The sequence below is a fragment of the Thermobia domestica genome, chromosome 8, assembly GCF_964235325.1.
Source record: "Thermobia domestica chromosome 8, izTheDome1.hap1.1, whole genome shotgun sequence".
In the NCBI taxonomy this organism is placed as follows: Eukaryota; Metazoa; Arthropoda; class Insecta; order Zygentoma; family Lepismatidae; genus Thermobia; species Thermobia domestica.
In genome coordinates this window covers 45,997,930-46,018,989 of record NC_137461.1, presented here as the reverse complement: position 1 = coordinate 46,018,989, position 21,060 = coordinate 45,997,930, and the positions used below count along the sequence as shown (strand labels likewise).

Here is a 21,060-nt window from a genome sequence, read left to right as displayed (position 1 = left end):
AATGGCGGAAACTTCATAACTAGGAACTGCGTAATTTATACCGTTTATCAAACATTATTAGGGTCATCAAATCTAGGAGGATCAGGTGGGCAGGTAATTTAGTCACAATGGAAGAAAGTAGGAACACTTTCAAAGTTTTAACTGGAAGTCCAATCGGAAAACGACCATTAGGAAGACCTAAGTGGAGATGGGATGACAATATTAAAATGCATCTCGCAAAAATAGTAATTCAAAGTAGAAACTGGATTCAGTTGGCTAAGGGGGGAAGTCAATAGAGAGTTTTTATGAATGGGACGTTGAACGTTCAGGTTCTATAGGCCATAAAGTTAGTTAGCTAGATTTTATAAAAGTAATTGCAACCTTATTTACATTTAAAATGACCCTTGTTTTACAATAAACAGAAAAGCACCTTCGTGTTCAAATAAAGACAGCCAGATGGGCAGACAACGAACGGAGCGGAGCGGAGTTTGTCAACTATTAAGAATTAGCGTTATTTACAGACAGATTTTTTTTTGGGGGGGGGGATTATAAATATATACTTAAGTATATCCTTCCGAGAGATATTTGTTAGAAAAACCGACAAACTAAAGTTCATTTCCAGGAAATTCACGGTCATTTCGCAACATATATTTACTATATTTTCGAAGGTCGCTGATCTGTTTCAGTGGCATAATCGATGTCATTGTGTCAGTTTCTTTTTATTCCTCATTCGTAAAACAATGTACACGAACGCAATTGATTTAAGAAGCACCTGAACAAATATAAATAATATTTCATGTTCATTCTTTGACTCATTAGCAGTCGAACGCGGTTTTTTTTATTGCTTGTGTGTTTATACTATGGGTTTGTGTATTTAAGTGCAGTTAGCTGACGTACATGCACCGAAAACTTTTGTTTAATTAATTATTTGTTAATAAAATAGAAGTATTTTTTGTTTTTCTCTTATCGTTCAAACAAATATTTAGTTGTGTATGAAAGAACCAAATGGCACCTGCGCCTCGTAATTGGCTTGTTATGCATCGTTGCTCAAACTCAGGATGTTTGTATAAATATAATGTCACACTTTGACGAACTGTCAGCTCAATATGTGGTCCAAACCTACGTTGATTTGCTTACTTCTGGTTGTCAGTTGCAGCATTACAGGTACGTACGCTTGTTTACTTGTTTCTGTAATTCACAGTTAGCAGTTTAATGCATAAGCATGGTGGAAACATGTGTCGATGTTCATGTATAACTTCAACGCAGGTGTACCGATTTTGATTATCCTTCTTTCAAAGAGTATAACCTCTTGCAGGATCTATAGAGATTTAATTAGATGATACTTCTTGGATATAGGTCACGAAAAAGCTCAACAGATGATAGTGTTAATAACGTGTGTATATTCATGTATACTTCTGTAACAGACCGAATAAAATTATATATTTGTTCGTATATATTTCGAAGGTCGTCCCATTTTATAAGAAGTCAATTTTTCTACATTTAGTTCAGGTATTCAACTACTCTGGTAAGAAAAACGTGGAAAAATTAAACGAACTTAAAAGAAACAGTAAATAAAAACTTTTTTTTAAAAATATATATATATATATATATTAGCCATTTCAACGAAAGCGCAGAAAATAATTCATTACTACTGTCTACCTAAACATCTTCGAAGTTTGTGCCAAGTGTGGGTGGTAATTTTATGAGAAACTAATTTGTTTAACTTGGCACAAAATTCACAGACGGTGACAAAATGATTACCATTGAGATCCTTCTTGATCTTGGGGAAGAGCCAGAAATCTGCTGGTGCTAAATCCGGTGAGTAGAGAGGCTGGTACGGGAGGGGAATGTTCGTTTCTGCAAGCCGTTTTGCCACCGTAGAAGACATCTAAACCAACACGACGGAACGTACCAAAACAGGGCTTTCAGCGTTGTTTCCACCAATGGCAGGAGCGGTGGAACGATTGTGAGTGTGTTCTCAAGGAGCCTATTTTGAAAGCGATTAAGGGAATGTGTACCTATATTGTGGTAATAAATAGTTACAACGAAATTCCGGGAACTTTTTGACTGATCCTCGAATAATAATGGAATAGTAAACACATTTATTATTTCGTTCTAAGCTATGGATTTTAGAGTTGCTATTCGTATAAGGTTCCTTTCTAATCAAATTTGAAAAGCAAAGAGTTGTCAAAAATTTATTCAAAGAAATATTCTCAATCTCCGGTTGGAAATAGGAGATTACATTTAAGAAAATGACTCCCTATGATATACCGTATGATATACTCTATGACAGACTACTGTGCGAATTCTTTCTTAAGCGCCTCTCGGGTTAACCGCTCATCTTCCAAGAATTAAGTCATTTTTGCTATCAGCTGCGCTCGGAACTCTACAACAAATGTGTGTTTTCCTTTGTTTAGTGGATGTGCTTATAAAATACATTATAGTACTTCCAAGGGGGGGGTGGTCCTCCGGGTTCCGACCTCCTCAAAACTTTTTAAAACATACATTTATACAGTACACTTTTCAATAAACTATAATTGTTTAACAGGGAAATGATTAATATAGCATGAAAATTTGATCTTACACTTCACCTGTACTCTTTTTCTCATAAAAACAATCCAGGCCTAGTTCTATATATTTTTTTTTCTGAAAATATAGGCAGAAGTATTTTGCAATTACTTATCGTGGTTTAGGATGCAGAATAATAACTGCTGAAAAGTATACAAACGTAGTGACTTGTAGTATTGGACATTTCTCTCTCAAAGCTTGGACCCTTTCCCAACAAACGTTTCTGACTGCGTGCGTCATTCAGTATTGTAGGCTCAATTGTATTTTTTTCAGTTTTGTGGTTTCCCTCAATCAATACACCTTACATCATAAACAAGTGAGTAGTTCATGTGATAGTATAGTGCGATGATGGCGAAACTTTTTTTAAAGTAATTATCCGAGGAAAAATAAAACCTTTAGGTGGGGTAATATAATTTATTAAAACAATAGGCGTACATTTTACAAAATTTTTGCAAGGTTAAGCCCTGTTAATGACTAAAAAATTATCCAACAGAGAATGATGAATACAATTATCACTAATCAGAGTAATAAATGAGTTTCGTTTCACAATGTGAAACTACGATAGACATCTAAACTACGTGAATTCAATACTCAAACTTGAAATAATACAACTATAACTACTAGTTGTAATAGACTAACAAGATCAAAGATAGAAGCTGCTCTTCAGATCGCGTTATCAAAAAGCGTTACTGTTTTTATTTTATGGCGATAAATGTTCAAACTGCAATTGCTAATTTTAACCACTTCCGGATTCAATAGAGGATTGACGGAGGAGATGAAATCTACTCATGAGAAGCTGAATCAATTTGCAGAAAATGCATCTCGATATCTCTTACCGTTTTCGTTCTATGAAAATGAGTATGAAAAACGGAAGTAGTAGTAAATTTCAACCACTTACGTTTCAAGTAAAGTGTTGAGGATTGTGATACTATGTTCTCTTGATACCCTGAATCAATTGCAAGAAACCGCATCTTGATATCTCTTACCGTTTTTGCTCTGATATCTGTCAGCAGACGGCCCGATGGCCGGACAAAGCCATCCTATAAGACATCCGATACTTATGCATAGGATAGTACCGGTATGGAAGTATATTTGGAAACACTTAACTGTAGTCTTGAGATGATCATGATACAAGTAGTAGTTCCTTGTTTTGAATGAAAATGCGCGTACATGCTGTAAATTATAAGACCTTCAAATTAAAGTAAACACTTGAAAGATGATGTACCAGGGCACACGTAACGATTGTTAGAAACAAGACAAGGATAGATATACAGTATATCACAGGTTGAATAATAGTTAAAATTTAGATGTGTATAACAAAATGTTAAGTAACAACAACATCTCATCACTTTTTTTAGTAACATTGTACTGTACAATAGCTTATCAGTTCTTATCATTTTCAATCACAAACTTTAATTGCAAATAATAGATAATATACGTACTCTTGACCTTCATTATTTCTCTTTTATCTATGATGCTATAACATTTGTCATTATGCTCACGTGGCTGAGTACACTACAGAATTCTATAATATAAATACAGCTCATAGCCTGTGTAAGGTATTCCTCTCACCATGTGGAAGTCAACGGTTTTGTGTCTGTTATTGGTCGTAACAGGCCACATTGCAGGTAGGGCGATTTCAGTGTTTGTTTGAACTTTTAACCCTGGGGCGTCACTTGAGGAACTGCAGGAGGAATCAATCCTCTAAAGCCCTAGCAACATTGGAATATCACTTCTTGGGACATCATCATTCGTGACGGAGACAAATATCTACATGCTAACGTCCTCATTAAACCTCAACCAATCAATGGGAGATGATCAGTGCAGGGCCTAGTCATAGGAAATATTGAGGACCGTTCATCTTCACAGTGTCCACCTATTGAAAGAAGAAGTACCGTACTCCGTTCTAAAAAAACACAGCAATAACCAAGGATGTTATAAAATAGAGGATCTGCCTATACAACAAAGTCGTGAAGCCAAACGTCACAGTTTCGCCATCCCACTTAGCCCAATAAGATCCCAATGTTTTGAGTCAACATTCATGGCGGAAATGAGAGTAGCCAATCAGACCGTTTTACAGTGCCGATGCTAGTTTTTTTTCTGGCTTCATTGAGTTAATAGAATGAAGATATATATCGGCAGATCCTCTATTTTATAACATCCTTGGCAAGAACAGTGAGGAGAGCCGTTCCACTAACCACACATCAACCAACAGGGCAACGGATAGGTCCTGGCCCTTAAGGGATAAGACCTGAAGTTTAGTTAATCAATAATACCTAGATATAGTAATGTACAAATGCAAATCATGAGCTTCTATCGGTGGGGAGCTTCACCACCCCCCTGCAAATTTGAAGTAAAATGACATTTCTAGTTTACCTGGTAACTTCCTACGATTTTATGTTTTAAGCTAAACGGAAATAATTATATAAGAATTGGCGAATGACGAAAAGGAGGTGGAAAGAGGTCGAAAAATCCTACTGACCCAATTTTGTCCTCCACAAACTTACATGACCTAAGATCGAAGTAAGTATTCCGCACACCAGTGGTGAGTGCTTTACCACTGAAGCACCGCGCTCTCCAAAAATAGAGAATCAATGTCAAACTATAGTTGTGTGATTAACGCTCATTTACCTTTGGTATAGACTACTTAATTATGAGTTTCAAGTCTGTGAAGCCCAGTTTCCATTAGTACGTAAGGCATAATTATAGAGCATATAGCTAAAGAACAAACATTCCAACCGGTGGATTTTCGAGACCTGTATTGCGAGAATAATTTGATCATTCCTCTAATCCAGTTAATGCAGCTTTTTGATAATCTGTATCTCCTGTAGGAGCATGCTTGCAGGAAGAATATTATGATGTATATTAATAAAACTACATTCTAAATTTGTATTATTTTATTATAAAAACTCTATCGTAGGGTCTATTATATTATCCGATCTTGAAGTGTTGGAAATTTTCGAATGAAATACTGTAGATACTTTTCGAAAGTAACCTCTCGGGTACTTTGTCGACCTTGATTGAGTCGCTTAATTCTATTGAGGTAATATAAAGAACCCTTCCCTATGTTGCAGTGTTAATTCGAGCGTGCTCTCGATTGTAGTGTTCGATTCGAGATATTCTCTCCCAAGATGCGTATTCTGCAAGTTTCAGTCAGCGCATAAAAAATGGTGGGGACCTCCCCAGTTGGGAGCTTATAATTTGTAATACGAAACCATAGGCAACGCTGTATGTGAGAAGTGGTAAACTTCACAATAACCTTGCAAAACTTGCCAATTAATAACATTTTGGTCCTTGTATCTTTTAGAAAATACTACACTTACTAATGATATACTACTACACATATGGTGGGCTAGTTATCTACACCTCTACCATATATTGTATTACTTATCATATTTTTCAGTGCTCTGCTCTTGTAGTATTTAACTAAGCTTAATTCCTTCAATGGTGCAGATGCAAGTGAAGTGGAAGTTAAGAAAATCTGTGGAAGGCAAACTTGGAACAAGTGCCTAAATATTACTGTAGATTTCTAACAATACCAAATGCTGCAGTAATTGCCATCACTGGCAATTTTTTAACGTAGGCAAAGTAGGTCTACTTCCTCCACAACCAAACAGCTGCCTTGCCAAGGTGTCACAGCATATTGGTACGTTACATAATTTTGGCAAATTTCCAACAACTCATAAATATACAGTTCAATAAATAAGCAAACTTAATAATAGTTTAACAATTCTCTAGGTAGTATTTTTTACGAGCCTTTTGACAGTGTAAATACAATGCATATGCCTATTCACCCAATGTTATTACAAGTACACAACCGCACTATACTGTATTATTGACTGTTACAGGTAAAAAAGAAAGAAAATGACTTACATTTCACATATTATAAAATTCCAAAGAACGTTGATTTTTTCGTCGTACAATTTTTCCTAGGAGCACAGACAATCAACAATAAAACAGACATATATCCGCTCTACTATGGAACTTTACGTGAAAAACACCTCTTTATCCTCTTCCAATATGGTGGATCGATTCGATATATGCGAGTTCGATACCATCATGGCATCTCTAGTTCTTTATATTATCTCAATGGTGCAGACGTGATAGTATGAGTAATTTAGACTATATAGCCCGTAACACTAAATTGGTATTTTTTCTAAATTGTACTATGTCGAATTAGAGGGTACTTAATTAAGGCAGCTTAATTATAGTAGCTTCTCAAATTTATGCACGAAAATGGCCCAGTGCCAAACAGTTCCGGAACAATGTGTCAATGAGCGAATTTGGAATCACTCACACTGAAATCACGTATTCGTCCCACTTGACTATGTAAGGAAGATATATTTCCTTGGAGACAATTTGCAAATTATAGTGCTTGCAAATTATTACATAAAGAATATTGTATCTTGAAGATACATCTTTCCAAGTGGTGCGAAACATTCCGTACTATAAAATTCTGGGCAAACTCTGATTATGACCTGAAAGTCTAGAGAAGTTTCAGGTAGTTATGACAGTTTTCTTTCTTTATAAATGATAGCACGCAAGGCTTGTCTTCGCTTTTCGTAAAACTAGTAGGCTAAACGTAATTAGTGTAAATTAGATTGAATCATAGATGCTCTATATTTATATTGTCAAATTTGCTTCATTTTATTTTATATTCTATTAGAGGTATGTGTGAACTTACATTGTTAAAAGCAGGTAGTGGTCTTATCCTGACATCACCAATCACAATTAGAATTTATCAAACTTACTTTCACGTCTTTATGCAAACAAATGTTTATTACTGGGTCATGATGTTTGTCCTTTTCTTTCGTGTACTGAAATTGGCCACACACCTCGAACAGCATTAATTTTATGTTGTTTTGTTGAGTTTGAGGTTTTATTTAGCTTGTTTGTTATATATATATATATATATATATATATATATATATATATATATATATATATATATATATATATATATATATATATATATATATATATATATATATATATATATATAAAAAAAAATCGTTTCCTTGAGTTAGTAAGAAAGAGCTTCTTAAGTCGTTTCAAATTACATTCATCTAGATAGTTCATTTAGATATCTTCATAACAAAGTTTACATTATAATATGATACATAGAGATCATATTAAAAAAAATTACAACGCAAGAAAAAAGAACTAACGATCATGCTACTAGTGAAAAGTGTTCACATTTAGATAAATTTCTATTTGTTCTTTTTATATTAATTGCTGCTATGCTGCGTACTGATAGTCAGTAAATGTTCTCATTATTAATCTGTACATGTGGCCATAATTAGATGGTACATACATACATATGTACTGGTACTGTAGATGAAGTTCGCGGGAAGCACGTATGATACATACGTTTATTTCTATACTTTCGCTGCAAGACATAATATAGACGGCCTTTTACAGGATTTACGCACACAGTCTGGAAATTACAGGATTTATTCATGTAGCATACTTTTCCCGTATATCACATACATTTTGCTTCTCAGTGTATCTTACTAGGATAGCGAAGCTTGCGATGTAGTAGTGAATGCACTGAAAATATTCTGAAGAGAGATCAAGTTCAAAAGTTGTTTGAGTTTTTGTCTTGCAATCTTATGCAACACCGAGGTTATGGAAGATGGGACTTAGTGTTAACGCGGGTTTCGAATCACGACCAGAATTTGAATCCGTTGCAGTTGGTGGATGCAGAGACCACCATATTATATCAATTTTTACAATATAGGTTGTTCTTCCATTACACCATCTCACCTACAAATGAGGAACTATTGGATGATTAATACTCTCTTTTAAATTTCAGTTGCACAATACAACTACAATGAGCTGATTGGCCTGTCTATGCTCTTCTATGAGGCGCAGAGATCAGGAAAACTCCCAGCCGACAACCGCATCCCATGGAGAGGAGATTCTGCCCTCAATGACCGTGGACAGAATGGAGAGGATCTCACAGGAGGATACTATGATGGTATGTGATGATTATATTTTTGAACTTATCAAGATCCAAAAGGTTTTAAGTCCCGTAGTAAGCTGAAAATCATCCCTAATCATATAGTTCATTTAATAAATGTGCAATTTATACTATTCATATTTTTCAATATAGTAGTATGGGAAGGTAACTGCCACTTCAAGAAATTCAGTTATCCTATGCTTACAAAATAATTACGTGTACTTTCTCTCTCTCTCTCTCCCTTAAATGGAGTATCAATATATATTCTAAAATTGTAAGACAGCAATTAGCTGTTGTGAGTACAATTAACTGAAATTATTCAAAAAATAACGTAGAATTAACAATACGTAAGTTACAAAAGTTTCTATTTGAAGAAATCAGTTTATTTTCCAGATTTAACATAAAAAGTATTTTTTTTTAAATAATAAACATATTCAAGTTTTAAGAAACAAATACGCTGCAATGCTTTTTCATGTCAGTGAAGCATTACAACTGTATTTAATTTAACCTTTATAGCGTATGGGAGAACTATTCTTTTGTTTTAATTGGTCTCTTATTGTTTCTATCCGTAAGATTTTTCAACTACACATACTCATCTAATTTTCTCACTGTATACATTTTCAATATCTCCCTTCCATCTATTACTTACGTCTTTTGCGTCAAACATCTATTTCCCATTCTTGGCATGATTTCAATATGTAACTTGTACAAGAAGTTCTGCAATACAAGTTTTGTGCCACGATTTAGCTTATCAATTAAGAGAGCAAAATTATTTTTTTCCCTAAAGAATATACCTGTATATTCCAAATTGAAAAAGAAACTATAAGGTGGCTAGAGTGCTCAAATCATTATAATACTGTTTTGCGTTGATTCAATAAAAATTGAAGTGGTACTTTCTAAGTATTAAGAACTTCCATCACAAAGAGTATAATATCAATGTGAAAGGTATTCACTATCATTTTCGATTCAGGTTTACTATCTCTTAAAGTAATGCTTCATTTTTAAAACGCTTAAAACAAAATAATACCTTAGGCTTATTCTGTTGCTGGATAGCATTATGCTTCTCTCTTTGTCAGGTCTCCCTTAATATATTTGAGATTCATTTTCAAAATTTAGCGGCTAACATTTATAATTATTATAAACAAGATATCGTATGTAAGATAGAACAATTATAGTTTATGTTTATTCGATTTGCACTGTGTTATTACAGATAAGGATGAGTAATGTTTAACCAAAAGGTTACGAAATGAGATTTCGTTAATATTTTTCAGCTGGTGACTTAGTGAAATTTGGATTTCCTATGGCCCACACTGTAACAATTCTTTCATGGGGATTCTTGTCCAATCAACAAGGATATGTAAATGCAGGTATGTAAGTAGAGTGTAAATGAACATTCTATAGATTATACTTGATAAATAATTATAATAATATTTTGTTTGTACACAACGGAGCTAATTCTTTGTTGAGTAATATCGTAAAATACAATATTGACTTCTAAAAGATCAAATTTGTTTCTTGCAAACTGTAAAATGTTTTTCAAGGTTCTTCTCATACAGACAGTGGCGTATTTACGATTTTGTTTCGGGAGGGGCTTTGCTAACTTTCGGGGGGGGGGGGCTTTGCCTAAAATTGTGAAAATTCTGCAAGATATTTTATATACTTTACTATAGTAAGTAAGATTTCGGGGGGGGCTTAAGCCCGGAAGCCCCCCCCCCTAAATACGCCACTGCATACAGATAATTTAAATTTTTAATCATTTATAATTTTGATTTATTTAATGTTATAAGAAAACGTTTTGAATATTATTTTCAACTTAACAATAAAACTGATATTATTATATCTGTATATTTATTCAATGATATAATTTCAAGAACTCTGCTCTTCAAGAACTCAAAAACTCTGTTTCCTTTATCTGTCATGATAACGTGAAGATGTTATAATTTATGAACATTTTATATTGACGATGTTGGCATAAGTTGTTAGATATGTGAGTTCTTGGCATAAGTTTCTTTTAAAGTATATATTGACGGATAAAGGAAATAGTCGATCATCTGAAATTACATCACTAGATAAATACAGATTTTATTGTTAAGTTTGATTTCTCTACTTTATCTATAACTTAATATAAAAGTAAGTTATAAATGCTTATATAAATAAGCGTAACATTTTTTATAAGTTGAAATTAATATATTCAGTTAGGTTACCTACAACTACATATCTCAAAATGAATTTTTAAATAGAAGTTCCTTCTTTATCACTTATTTTTTAAAAAATAATTTATTATTTTAATATTTTGTTAAAAGACAATGATAACAGTATGACTTTTTGATAACACATAAAACTACATACACGCATACATGACTTAGGCAAAACGGCATAATTTCTTGAGTTAGAAATAATTCATGTAAAGTAAAATACATATTTATCAATGTATTGTATTTATATTATTGTGCTTTCATAAGTATGTTTTAACTTCATGTACCAAATTTAGCATTTGTTTTTAATGTCTAAAACATGAACGATCATTTTTGATAATCACTGATCTTTTAAAACAATTAAGATAAGTCACCAAAAATACTATACAAGTATTTATTATTTGTTTTAAAGGACAAGTACAGTATTTCCTGAACACGATCAAATGGGCAACTGACTATTTTATCAAGTGTCATGTGAGCCCCACTAAGTACTATGGACAAGTGGGTAACGGAACTCTTGATCACAGCCTTTGGGGAAGACCTGAAGAAATGACAGAAGCTAGACCAGCATGGTACATCGATCCACAACATCCAGGTTTGTATTGTATAATATATAGATTTTGCTTTTTAAAATATAATTTTCAACATATTTGATCTGGAATTTCTTCATTTACTGGTATCTACCACTCCTTTCTGAACTGCAGTAAGGTTAATTGTATTCACCAGGTGAATGTTCTGATCGAAAGTAGTTTTCAACCCACTTACCTCAAGTAGCTAAACGAAGTCACTAAGATAGTGGAACGAGAGTGCTTATAAAACTTCCATTTTATTTGAACTTCAAAAGGTTACTCCTGAATCAGAATAGGGAGCTAGGTCAACAGAAAAGATTGAGTTTTTTGATTACAGATACACAGCTACAAGAACTCAGTAAGCTTCATTACATAGATATCCACATAGAACACTGACTAGAATTATGTTCATTCGATATAAGACACTGACTATAAACCAGTTCCTTGACAAGAGAAGCATTGAAAATATCTTATAATTATATTTTTATAAATTAATATTTCTTCTTTTCAACTGTTCCGCACTAAAAGCATTACTGATATTCTTGTACATCCTTGTCGATGTTAAGAGTAGGCAAGTTCTGGACAATTTCGTGATTCTTGAAAGTTTATCCTGGACTTGTATGGAATTTCATTCAAATTGATTTTTCTTCAATAAACATATACAACATATTTTAAGTTCTTTTAGTTAAACTGTGTGATAAGGAAGCACATATTATAAACACTTTTCCTGAGTGATCTGGTTGGACATATTTCACCAATCATTGCTTAAATCCCTGAATAAACAACATAAATTAGCAATAAAAAGTGATTTATTAAATACTAAATTTACAGATATCACATTCCTATCACAGATCCATCCATTCTTGATTTACAAATATCACAGATATCTATTATAGTCTAACACTAACGTATTTAGTTCCTTATAACTTAATTTTCTGCAGGATTTTACTAGTTTTTTTTTTTTTTGAAAATAATTTTCATGTTATAACCATGAGAGTGCAGTATGCATATCATATAAACAAATTCACGTGACTCACTTCGTATCTACCAGTACAACATTTATATTTCCATCTTTATAAGCACGCGTCCGTATCTTTGGCATAGGAATCGTAATATTGAAAAGGAAGAAAGAATAGATTTACACAGGGACACACAACCATAACAATACTACATAACACCAATAGAATAGTAGAGAAAAAAGTAAACATACTTTATTTGATAATCCATGACTAAAATTTGTATTTATAATACTTTTGTGCAACATCAGGTATCCTTCAATTTTCACTTATAGTATATTCCATATTTTTAAAATTGAAAGATTTGATTAATGTAATCGTCTACTGAACAGAAGACATGATCCTGTAAAAATACTTTGAGTTTGCGTTTTAAACTGTAAATGTGAGATTAATCGAGAGAATTGAAACTTGCATTATACAGTTTCTTTCTGTGTTTTGGAAATAATTAACAAAATAGTACAGAATAATAATAAAACGTTTTACGCAAGTAGTGTGAGAAACATGTAAATCTTATAGTTAGGACTTAACTTATAATGTGGGAGTCTCCAGGAAATGCCATGGAGTATCGTTTTTTTAATCGAAACTAATGGTTAAGATATAATGAGGATGTTAGCGCTGAGACTTCATCAAACTAATTAATGAATGCTTTCGACAAGTATATTATCCAAACATAGCTTTGGTTATCCTACACAAAATAAATTCTACTGAAAATAGAATATATGATAATATTATATCATCATTGTGTAGGTTCTGACTTAGCTGGTGAAACAGCTGCAGCCATGGCAGCTGCCTCCATGGTGTTCAAGCAACACGACGCTTCATATTCTGCAACCTTGTTGAGTCACGCAAGACAACTGTATGATTTTGCTGATAAGTACAGAGGAAAATACTCAGATTCTATAGCTGATGCCGCATTGTGGTACAAGTAAGTTTCTTTTCAACAAGATTTGACAATATTTATAGAATATTTGATGCTAGAACGCTGAATAAGCATGTTGAATTTATATTTTCCTGATATTGTAAGGTCTAGAGTCATGCTTTCTGCTCCAGCGCATGTATTTTTCCTCTTGTGAGAAGTTTAATGTCGCTTCCCACTGCTGCGGTGATACTAAATAAATATGGATTAGGGTTGTTGTGGACTTACAGATGAATGTGAGTTCTTAACCATATAAGCAACCATCATATCCAAAAGGTAGTGAAGGTTACGTATAGTAGTTATTTAGAAAAATCCTATAATTCTAATATCGTAAGAAGACCATAATGTGGTAACACAAAATGTTGGAAAGAGTTAATACTGGACTAGAGACAACACGAAACTCAACAGATATTATTTATGGATGTAATGACATTGTCACGAATATTTCGTAAAACTTTAAACAGAGGTACCCAAAAATCTCACAGGATGAGCTTCTTTCTTAATTTTGCTGGTTTGTTAAATGACAGGGGTTAAGTATACCTAATTTAAAAACTTGAAATTAAAGTAGTTGGTCTAAAGAAATGAAAATAACATAAAACCACAATATTTCAATTTTATAATATATGGCATGCACAGTACAGTATTTGTTTTCGATAGAAATAACCAATAACCAATAACTAGTACCCAATTCAGAGACTAATTGTTAAGGAAACTACTGATTTATTATTCTCCCATTTGATAATACAAAGGTGTTATTTTGTATACCTTATTTAGCTCCTATGATTACACTGATGAATTACCCTGGGCAGCTCTATGGTTGTACAAGGCTACAAATGAACAGAGCTACCTAACTGCAGCTGAGAACTTCTACAGCAGTTTCTACTTGGGTTACCGACCTCCAGATTTTGGTTGGGACAACAAGGCCGCTGGTGTTCAAGTAAGTCTTTCATTAAATATTTGATCACAATGATTTCATGTAGTTAACGAAATGCTTACTAGTATTTTATAAATCCAATATTTCATGTCGATTATTTGTCACCTATAATAGTAACTGGTAACTGACATGCGCCCTTATAGTTGTTTTGATAGTCCACAGCGTAGCTTATAAAGCATGAATGGTGATTCTGTTTTCTGACGATTCACGATGACATGTTTCCAGACGCTAGATTGGGAGATGGGATTCATGGAATGGTATCACAATTTATTGGCTTCAATATTATTAACTTTTCAATATGGAAAATATTTCCAGACTTGCGATCGAGAGAAGTCTGGGGAGTGGGTACCACAATATATTGACTTTAAGATGGTGAATTAGAAGAAAGGGTTTGCGAAGTGGTTACCACAGTTTATTGACTTCAATCCTACGGACTTTCTAGCATGGGGAACTTCGAAATTTCAAGTGTATACTGTGAAAATCAGGATTCTGAATAATCAACAAAGGTGGATATCTTCTGCAACACCTAATTCGAAAATTTACTCTCTTGAAAGGAATTCGGTTAACATTTGATAATAAAATGCTGAGAATAGTGGCGGAGATATGGAGCACCTTTCACATCAAGGTAGTATGCTCTTGAGTGTTAGCAACACATAATGTAAATTTCCCACTAGATTGAAGTTCGAATTTCACTAGGCTTTATTACATACAGGTTAGAGCTTACCATAGTTTCATTGAAAAGATCTAAACTATTCTAGTAATAATTATTGTATTTCATAATATTATAACTGGGTTAATTATACTGATTGCTAAGGCTCGGTAGTAGGTTATAGTAAGAGGAGTGTCTGGTTCAATTTCCAGGACATGAATGCTAGCGGTGAACAATATTATACAGTAACCGATACTAGTAGAAGAAAATTGTTCTCCTTAAACAGAAAAACAAACTAGTTTTGGTGGGAAACCCTCGATTGGAGTTACTGATATTGCACACCATTCTCCCATTCCTTCAAGACTTTCTGTGCCAGCCTGTAAAATATAAAAATGAGCATTTTTATGCAATATATATACAATACATAAAAACAAGCCAGAGAACAATATTGGTGATATTGTCCTATCCTTCCAATGTTTCTCCCACTAATGATTCTTCACTACTCATGGTATTGTATTTTGTGCAGCTAAAATATAATTTGAAATGCACAAAATTACATCTAATAGGAAATTTTATACGTTGTCTTTTACAAAGTACTGTGAAATCGTTAATTGCTGTAATGAGTTTAAACAATAAACTGAGAAATAATAAAATATTTTTCAAAATTTATCTCAATCACTTGAGTTAGTTAAAATAAACTACCATGTTTCTCTCTTTTAAAAATAGGAAACCGCAGTTTATATTGGTAACATTATGTTTCATTTTGTATAGTCAGTGGTCACATGAATATTACGTAATTGGATGAACAATATAGGAAAGCATTACTGACAATTTAGTTGGTGAATTTTAGAAAGGAGCTACTCAATGAAAGACTAAAACTGCAGTATAAATATATACAAGTTGCACATACAGTAGATTCCGTTTATCCGCTTACCCTGGTGGAAGTGCAGGTCGATAGTAAAATGCCGGATAAGGCAGACTTCTATAATCCTCACTTCCTGCTGCACCCATACAATTAAAAACACAATTTTTTTTATACCAAAACCCGCTCTTATTTATATTTTCTAACCTCTTAGTACAGGTCAATGCTTTGTCTATGTTTACTATGCACTGTACCGTGCATTTTAGAAATTTATTACAGAGAAGGAGATTCCAGAATTAGAATATTTTACACGCTTTACGGTAAATTTTAGAATTAATTGCAGGGAACATAAAATGATGCACACCGTACAATGTGAATTGAATTGTAAAATAAACAAAACATTAATGTAAGACGTATCCTTAATTGTAAAAAAATATTTTACTGTTCACGAATAGATGATTACACAAATATGAAAAAGTAAATCTAAAAATAAGCGTCAAAATTTAGTTTTTAATTTTTAAAAAAGTCGTTAGTAGATGACTTCTTCTCCTTAGGAAAGTCGCGTTTTAGTCAAGGTGTTAAAATGGAGTAGATCGTTAAAAAAATATTCCTTATTTTATTACGAAGATTTTCATTTTTAACTTGGCCGGATCGAGGTAGCTGCATTACTAATTGTAAATTGCAATAGCCAGTGTTTCATAATTTTAATAAATACTAAAATCGGGATTATAGTGGATATTAGCAATAAAATTGATTGCTTACTGATATTAGTTGTAAATTATACTATACAAAACAATATTTTCAGATTTTAACTATAATTATGTTTCTTTCTTTTTTAGGTTCTTTTGGCTCAATTGACCGGAAAGACCGAATACAAGACTCAAGTTCAGAGTTTCTGTGACTACATGATGAATCAACAACAGAGGACTCCTAAAGGATTAGTCTTCATCAGAGACTGGGGTTCCCTGCGATGGGCTATCAACATTGGATTCATCTGTGTAGAAGTAAGTATATGTTGAAGCCATCGACTTGAATTGATAATATTTTTGTATTTATTGTCATATAAAAGTAAAGGCATGGTAAAGTGGAAAAAATATTCAAGATCCTCTACAATGATGTATGTGAAACTAACTAATATGTATTTATCTTGCTCAAACTTACGTGTATACATATCTCGTTAGGTTGATGAATTGTTTGTAAGCGGCTTTCTTCACAAAATGAGGCTGAATACGAAACGTGAATCGTTATTTTTTTTTTCTCTATCTGAGGCAGACATCTCCCCTCGAGATCGAGCCCGAGACGATACTTTCTTGTTAGGCTTTAAGATCAATATTTTTTAACTTCTCGAAAGAAAACATTACTTTGTACTTGTATGCATGAGCGTTTTTAAATCTTTGACGCTCGTTTATTTCTGCATATCAGCTTTATATTTATATTTTTTCAATTAGTTGCTTTAAGCAGAGATCATTAGCTACATTTCCCTTGCACAATTATTCTGAAAACAAATTCTGAATAGTTATAATGGACTGCCTACAAATATTAGCAACAAACTGATGCAGAATATGACTTCAGAAATTATAATTCAAAGTGGTATTCTCTTTACTAAAGTAAACTATTATCTATTTTCCTAATTTATTACATATGATTGTACCGTTTTTTCCCTTAAATGATAGCTGGAGTGAGGTGTATATATACTTATAAAAGATTAGATGTCACTCACTCACCAACGCTCAGGGTATTATACCATAGCTTGAAATGTAAAATTTAGACAGAAAATAGATTTTACCACGGAGCAAGGGATAAGAAACTGTTTTTGAATTTCTTATCTTAAGGAGGGACAAAGAAGATTTTTTTCTTCTTTGGCAAGAATAGAATATCTCACTAGTCCCCGGAGGTCTGGGAGATAATACTTGCATATAAACTCCTTATTAAAATATTTGAAAACGTGTCTTGGCATTTTCGAAGATTCAGCTTGTAAGAGGGGGAAAAGAGGATAATTTTTTATAACATTCAATTTTCCCTATTTTTAATTAGAAAGTGCCAATATGAGGATTTGCTCAAGTCAGAGTTGTGAAATTTAGTGTATGAATATAACATCTTATTTTAAAATGAGAGAACACGTGTTACATTCTTTTCAAATGTTTCGTTTCTAATGGAGGAAAGGGAGCAATGTTTACAATATTGAAAGCTTTGACTTCATATTTAATAAAACTTCTTGCTACCCCTGCAACGAGCGGACACTTTTGCTCGAAGTATAATAAGAAATCCAAATACTCTATTACTGATAAGGGGTCCAAACCATAATTGTTTTTTTTTGAAGTACTATTAACTACAGGAACATTATTTCTTGCTTTTCTGTAATACATATGTAGAAGAACAAGTAAATTGAATTTCAATACGCACAATATTAAATTTTCAACTAAAGTTTTTGATGTGAAAGTAAGTGAAAGTAATTGCTTAAAACACATCTGATAAATGTTTTGCAATTTTTGAGAAGACAACCCCCTGACAAATAGACCGTGATTTTTTAGAAACAGACTAAAATAAATATTCTCATTCAAAAAGTGATAGCTTTAAGAATATATCTTATTATCGAGAAGAATCCATACTAAATGACTCAATATTCTAAATTTTACTCTTAATGCATTCTTTTAATTTTCTCGGTGCATTTTAGTTGCTATTGAGCTCCAGAACTTCAGTATCTATACATTTATGCAATCTTTCGACTAACTCGTTCCCCTTCGATTGCACAATGCTTCCTTAAGTATCTAACTAACCAAGAGGCAGAGGTAATCAACATCCAGTTACACTATTGTTAGTTTGTCTTCCACCAAAATAAACAAAATTTTAGATGTTCTCTGCATTAATTAAAAGTTTTATAAGCTACACTTTAGCCCTTTTAAGTGTCTGTAATCGTCCCTTTAACTTTGTAATGTAACTTAATAAACCATGTCTTATCTATCATCCCTATAGGCTGCCAGGGCCAATATTGGAAATCCAACTCAATACGTCAACTTCGCAAAATCTCAACTCCACTACGCCCTGGGTGACACCGGAAGAAGCTTCATCGTAGGATGGGGTACAAATCCACCAACTCACGTTCACAACAGACCAGCGTAAGTATATGTAACCCAACGTAATTTCAATTCATTTAGTAGTACAAGAAAAGTGCTAAGGAAACCTTTAAACCAACACATTAAAGGTATTAATTATGGATGTGTAGATCAATGTTAAGACAGGATGAAAGAACGGCGTCTGGTCTAATGCTGCTTCGGCTAGGCTGCTGACAACGTAGAAATTCTGCAAATAATCACAGATTTAGATAACAGCAAAACAGAAGTGAGATTAGCAAGTTAGTAATACTAGAGAAGAGTAGTTAAGCAGTAGATACAAATCATGTATTCACTTAACGAATCATATTTGTCATGTATACAAGGTTCATAAAGAAGAGCACGAAATTGATTCTAATTGAAGTTCCTCTGTTAGGATATTTCTGAATGTAGCGCATGTTAATAATATACGGAAGAAATCGTTTATCAGTTGAGTAAATAACATCATCATCAGATATATATTAAATTTACTGATGCAATTAACTAAATACTATTTCCATGTCTCTGAGTGGCTAGTGTGCTTCACTTTGGTACTCAAAGTTTGAGTTCACCGTTTGCGTGGGTTTCCTCGGGGTTCTCCCGTTTCCTCCCACTTTCTTCATTCCTCCATTTCATTCATTACTCATCATCACCGTCTTCTTTAGCCTAACCGGCATAATCGTGGGACGTAAAACTCAAAGATTTCATTTTTGTTTCAAAGTTTGAGTTGCGTTTCTTGTGAGGTCATATAGGCTTCAATGTTTACCAGGAATTTTGAGCATTGAGGAAACTTGTTTAATTTATGGCCAATTGCGGAGAACAAATACATAACTAGTGTAAGAATAGTGGAAACCGAAGTGCTTTTCAGTCATCCAGAGTTCTTGCCAGTCTCTACAACCAAGGAGTTATATTAATTAACTATCCAATTATTAGAATAACTAGATGAGTGTTTGTTACATTCAGTAAACAATGTAACTAGGTCAATAGCTGTTGTATACAATAAATAACAAAATAATGAATAAATAATCTTAATGAAGTTGAAACATTAGCTGCTAAAGAAACATCTACTCATTATTAGGTTACCTGAATTAGCAATCTAGTCTGAAAGTTATTCAAGATTATTTCTTTAGTTTCTCCTTTTGCATAGTGACTGTGAATCACTTTATTTTATAAAATGTCTTTGCAGGTCATGCCCTAACCCACCACAAGCCTGTGACTGGAATTGGTATAACGGCAATCAACCCAATGGTCACGTACTTGCTGGTGCAATGACTGGTGGTCCAGATGCTAATGATAATTATCAAGACATCAGGAAAGACGCTACACATAACGAACCAACCTGTGATTACAACGCTGCATACACTGGTCTGTTGGCCTATTTCAGCTCTCACTAAAATTAAAAGACTGATTGAAATCTGATAGTCTAAACCATTGTTTAGTCTACTTTTGCAATAAGAAAACTCACTGTAGATTTTTGCTACAAATTTCTGTATACCTAATTTGTTCCACATCATCAAAAGAATGTATTTTTTGGCTTTGCATAAATAAATAATAACAAACACCATTCAGTTTAATATATGATCTTTTTAAGATTTAAAACCTCGGAATACAAAGCAACTGAAGGGTCTTTATTTTACTCTCTTGCATTTTAACAAGTAGTATGGCGCAACTGTTAGAAGCATAGGTTATCTGTTTGGAGTAGCTGTGTCACTGATATGAGTATCTGTGTCACCGTTGAGAGAAAATAAACGAAAATGAAATGAAAAAAGAATCTTTCAGTTTTACGTCTCACGATTATGCATTTTAGGCTAAGGAAGACGTATGATCAAGGCAAATGAACGCTGATGGAAAACTTGCTGGAAAGATAATCTTCATCAGAAACACGAAAACGGCATTGGGAAAGATACCAAGAAGTTCTTGCCAGAAAGTGCTTCCGCATCCTCTAGTCAAAACCCAGTGATGGAAGTCAAAACCCAGTATGCATTCCTAGAGTATCATAACTTCAATCTGGGTCAATCCATCTGAAATGGTCCAAAGATGGTGAAAATGGTTGCTCGACCCTCTCCGAACTTATAGAAATTGGAGTGTGATGAACCTTGTGTATGAGAGGTCAATAACCGCTTTCACGTTATCGCATGTACAAGTGTTTCTGAATGACGGCCATCTTTGTTGTCGATGTAGTGCCAATTTTTGCATTTGCAAGCGTTTACGAAAACTACAGTTGCTCAGGACGTACGTATCAGACGAACTCCAAACAAAAACGAATATTTAGAGGAGAGACTGAGGTACATGAAGAATATATACTCTTGCTTCTAAATAAA

At 33.4% G+C, this 21,060-nt stretch overlaps 1 protein-coding gene across 2 annotated transcripts; it reads left to right on the top strand.

Annotated features, from left to right (window-relative positions):
• The first annotated feature begins 990 nt into the window (after positions 1-990).
• Positions 991-20,297, top strand: LOC145692866 (uncharacterized). 2 transcript variants are annotated; one of them, XM_081768392.1, is made up of 9 exons: positions 991-1,143; positions 8,363-8,527; positions 9,781-9,876; positions 11,117-11,299; positions 13,037-13,214; positions 13,980-14,142; positions 16,490-16,654; positions 18,624-18,766; positions 19,926-20,297. In XM_081768392.1, exons 1-9 carry the CDS (start codon positions 1,086-1,088, stop codon positions 20,131-20,133), a joined length of 1,359 nt encoding a protein of 452 aa, XP_081624518.1. In that variant the 5' UTR covers positions 991-1,085; the 3' UTR covers positions 20,134-20,297. The 2 variants fall into 2 exon arrangements, with proteins under 2 accessions (XP_081624518.1, XP_081624519.1); XM_081768393.1 differs by lacking the exon at positions 991-1,143 and adding an exon at positions 4,044-4,175.
• Positions 20,298-21,060: the final 763 nt, after the last annotated feature.

Coding starts and splice junctions, on each gene's coding strand:
- LOC145692866 (XM_081768392.1), top strand. CDS start 1,086: ATGTGGTCCAAACCTACGTTGATTTGCTTACTTCTGGTTGTCAGTTGC. Junction 8,528..9,780: donor CACAGGAGGATACTATGATG/GTATGTGATGAT, acceptor AATATTTTTCAG/CTGGTGACTTAGTGAAATTT. Junction 13,215..13,979: donor GATGCCGCATTGTGGTACAA/GTAAGTTTCTTT, acceptor TACCTTATTTAG/CTCCTATGATTACACTGATG.